At 48.2% G+C, this 2685-nt stretch overlaps 1 protein-coding gene across 1 annotated transcript in view; it reads left to right on the top strand.

Moving 5' to 3' along the window:
* LOC308173952 (EGF-containing fibulin-like extracellular matrix protein 1) overlaps nucleotides 1-252 on the top strand; it is a gene marked incomplete at both ends in the record, with an annotated part of 38088 nt that extends 37836 nt beyond the window's left edge. Inside the window, one exon of the mRNA XM_080549005.1 lies at nucleotides 91-252. Within this exon, the coding sequence (XP_080405131.1) occupies nucleotides 91-252 (162 nt within the window). The remainder of the gene's footprint in view (nucleotides 1-90) is intronic.
* Between the last annotated feature and the right edge of the window lie 2433 nt (nucleotides 253-2685).

Below are 2685 nucleotides of genomic sequence, written 5' to 3'. Positions count from 1 at the left end.
CCCCTTGGGGAAGGGGGAAAGAAACCTTGATCAGACTTTTTCGTTTGGGTCTTCTCTCTTCTGTCCTGTGGTCTGTGTCTCGTCCTCCAGCGGTCCAGTAACGTGAGCGCCATGCTGGTGATGACCAAGGCCCTGCAGGGCCCCCGGGAGCACGTGGTGGACCTGGAGATGGTCACCCACCACGCCTCCATGAACTACCGCTCCACCTCGCTGCTGAGGCTCACCATCATCTGCGGGCCCTACGCCTTCTGAGCAGCACGCACGTATCCTGAACCAACCAACCGCAGCCCAGCACGGACCGACCGGATCAGCCAATCACAAGCCAAACCCAGCGCGGATCAGACCAGATTAGCCCAGACCAGATCAGCCCAGATCAGATCTCTCTCTCTCTCTCTCTCTCTTTCTCTCTCTTTCTCTCTCTTTTTTTCTCTCTCTTTTTCTCTCTCTCTCTCTCTCTCTCTTTCTCTCTCTCTCTCTTTCTCTCTCTCTCTTTTTTTCTCTCTCTTTTCTCTCTCTCTCTCTCTGTCTCTCTCTCTGTTTCTCTCTTTTTCTCCCTCTTTTTCTCTCTGTCCCTCTCTCTCTTTCTCTCTCTCTCTTTCTCTCTCTCTCTTTTTCTCTCTCTCTCTCTCTCTTTTTCTCTCTGTCTGTCTCTCTGTCTGTCTCTCTGTCTTTCTCTCTCTCTCCTTTTCTCTCTCTCTCTCTTTTTCTCTCTCTCTCTGTCTCTCTCTCTCTCTCTCTCTGTCTCTCTGTCTCTCTCTCTCTCTCCTTTTCTCTCTCTCTCTCTTTTTCTCTCTCTCTCTGTCTCTCTCTCTCTCTGTCTCTCTGTCTCTCTCTCTCTCTCTGTCTCTCTGTCTGTCTCTCTCTCTCTCTCTCTGTCTCTCTCTCTCTCTCTCTCTCTCTCTTCAGTGTAGTGACTGCTGCACATACGTAGACTTCAGTCATAACAGTTAAGTCATGTATCAGCAGAGAACAAACCCACACCCACGTCCAACGAACATGGGATCTGAGAGAGACGGAGAGAAGGAGAGGGAGAGAGAGACAGAGTGATGGAGGGAGGGAGGGAGAGAGGGCAGAGAGAGACAGAGAGAAGGAGGGAGGGAGGGAGAGAGGGCAGAGAGAGTGAGAGACACACTTATTCCCCGCCTCAGTGTTGCGTTGGTGGTGTGTTTGAGTTGTTTATCCGGATCTGTGATGTGCCACCTCGTGTGTGTGTGTGTGTGTGTGTGTGTGTGTGTGTGTGTGTATGTATGTATGTATGTGTGTGTGTGTGTGTGTGTGTGTGTGTGTGTCTGGCTGACAAGCCAGTCCCCATTGGTCTGGGGAGCAGTAAGGCGAACACGGACACGTTGAAGACATTATGGTAGTGTTGCCACATCCTGGCACGGCGGGTGTGTCGACACACTCAGGCACATTAACGGCTCCTCAGAGAGACCTGCCACACGCATGCACACACACACACACACGCACACACACACACACACTGACACACACACACACGCACACGCACATACACACACACACTGACACACACACACACGCGCACGCACACGCACACACACACACACTGTTAGTCACACTGGCATCAAACAAGGCTTACGTGAGAGAGATCATTCCACCACAGACACGTTGCCCCTGTTGTTTGCCCTGTCGCTACCCCTGTCGCTAGGTGGTATTACAACTCAGAAACCCACCCACCCCGGGCATTATTAACCCTGTAAGACCCTCAGTTGCATTATTAACACTAGAACAGCCGTGCCATAGTTCAGAATAACACACTACACACGACTAGGAGATGAAGTCATCAGTAATCACATTTTGTAATCTAATTAAAGCAGACTTATGGGCCGGTCCGGCTTAACACTAGAACAGCCGTGCCCTTTTTACCTACTAAAAAAGTTTACAATGCTCAAGCTGCTATTTACACACAACGACCACTAGTTGGCGCGTCTTGTAAATTAGCCTGCTTCCTACACAGAAAAACGGCTTATAGCTTTATAAATAGCTTTATACTAGCTTATGCTGATGGGATTTTGAAAATGTAAGGATACTGGGTGGTAGAACGCACATATCTAGGAAAAGTCATGACAAGAGGGTCCTGAAATTTGATCGAGTGCAAAGATAGAACATTTTTCTTTACTCACAGGTCAAATGAGGTCAAATGACCCCTCATGGCAGTTCAAGTGTTAACATGTGTTAACACATGGGTTAACACAGAGTGTTGAGAGCCAATCAGCAATAGAGCTTATTCACCATCCTACATCTGTCCTTTCATGACCCTGGCCTGGCTGTTAGCTCATTGGTTGTAATCTCAAGCCTACTTTGTATAATGTTGCGTTCCAGCTCCTGAACCCTGGACTGACGCCATGGAAACCTGTTGCTTTTCTGTTTGTTTAACTGTCATTCATCACGCTCTCACAGTACATACGTCTTAACAGCAGCCTGCACACACACACACACACACACACACACACACACACACACACACACACACACACACATACACACATACATATACACACACACACATGCATACATATACACACACACACACACATACACACACACATACACACACATACACAAACACGTTTCTGAAGTGGCTTCAATAGAGTTCATACCATAGGGGTCAAGATGAACCATAGTGACTGTCTCTAGCCTACATTACATACAATAATACACACAAGA

Source organism: Nansenia antarctica, assembly GCF_963989245.1.
Source record: "Nansenia antarctica genome assembly, chromosome: 19".
Lineage (NCBI taxonomy): Eukaryota > Metazoa > Chordata > Actinopteri > Argentiniformes > Microstomatidae > Nansenia > Nansenia antarctica.
The sequence above is the reverse complement of the archived record's forward strand: the minus strand, read 5'-3'. Positions and strand labels throughout refer to the sequence as shown.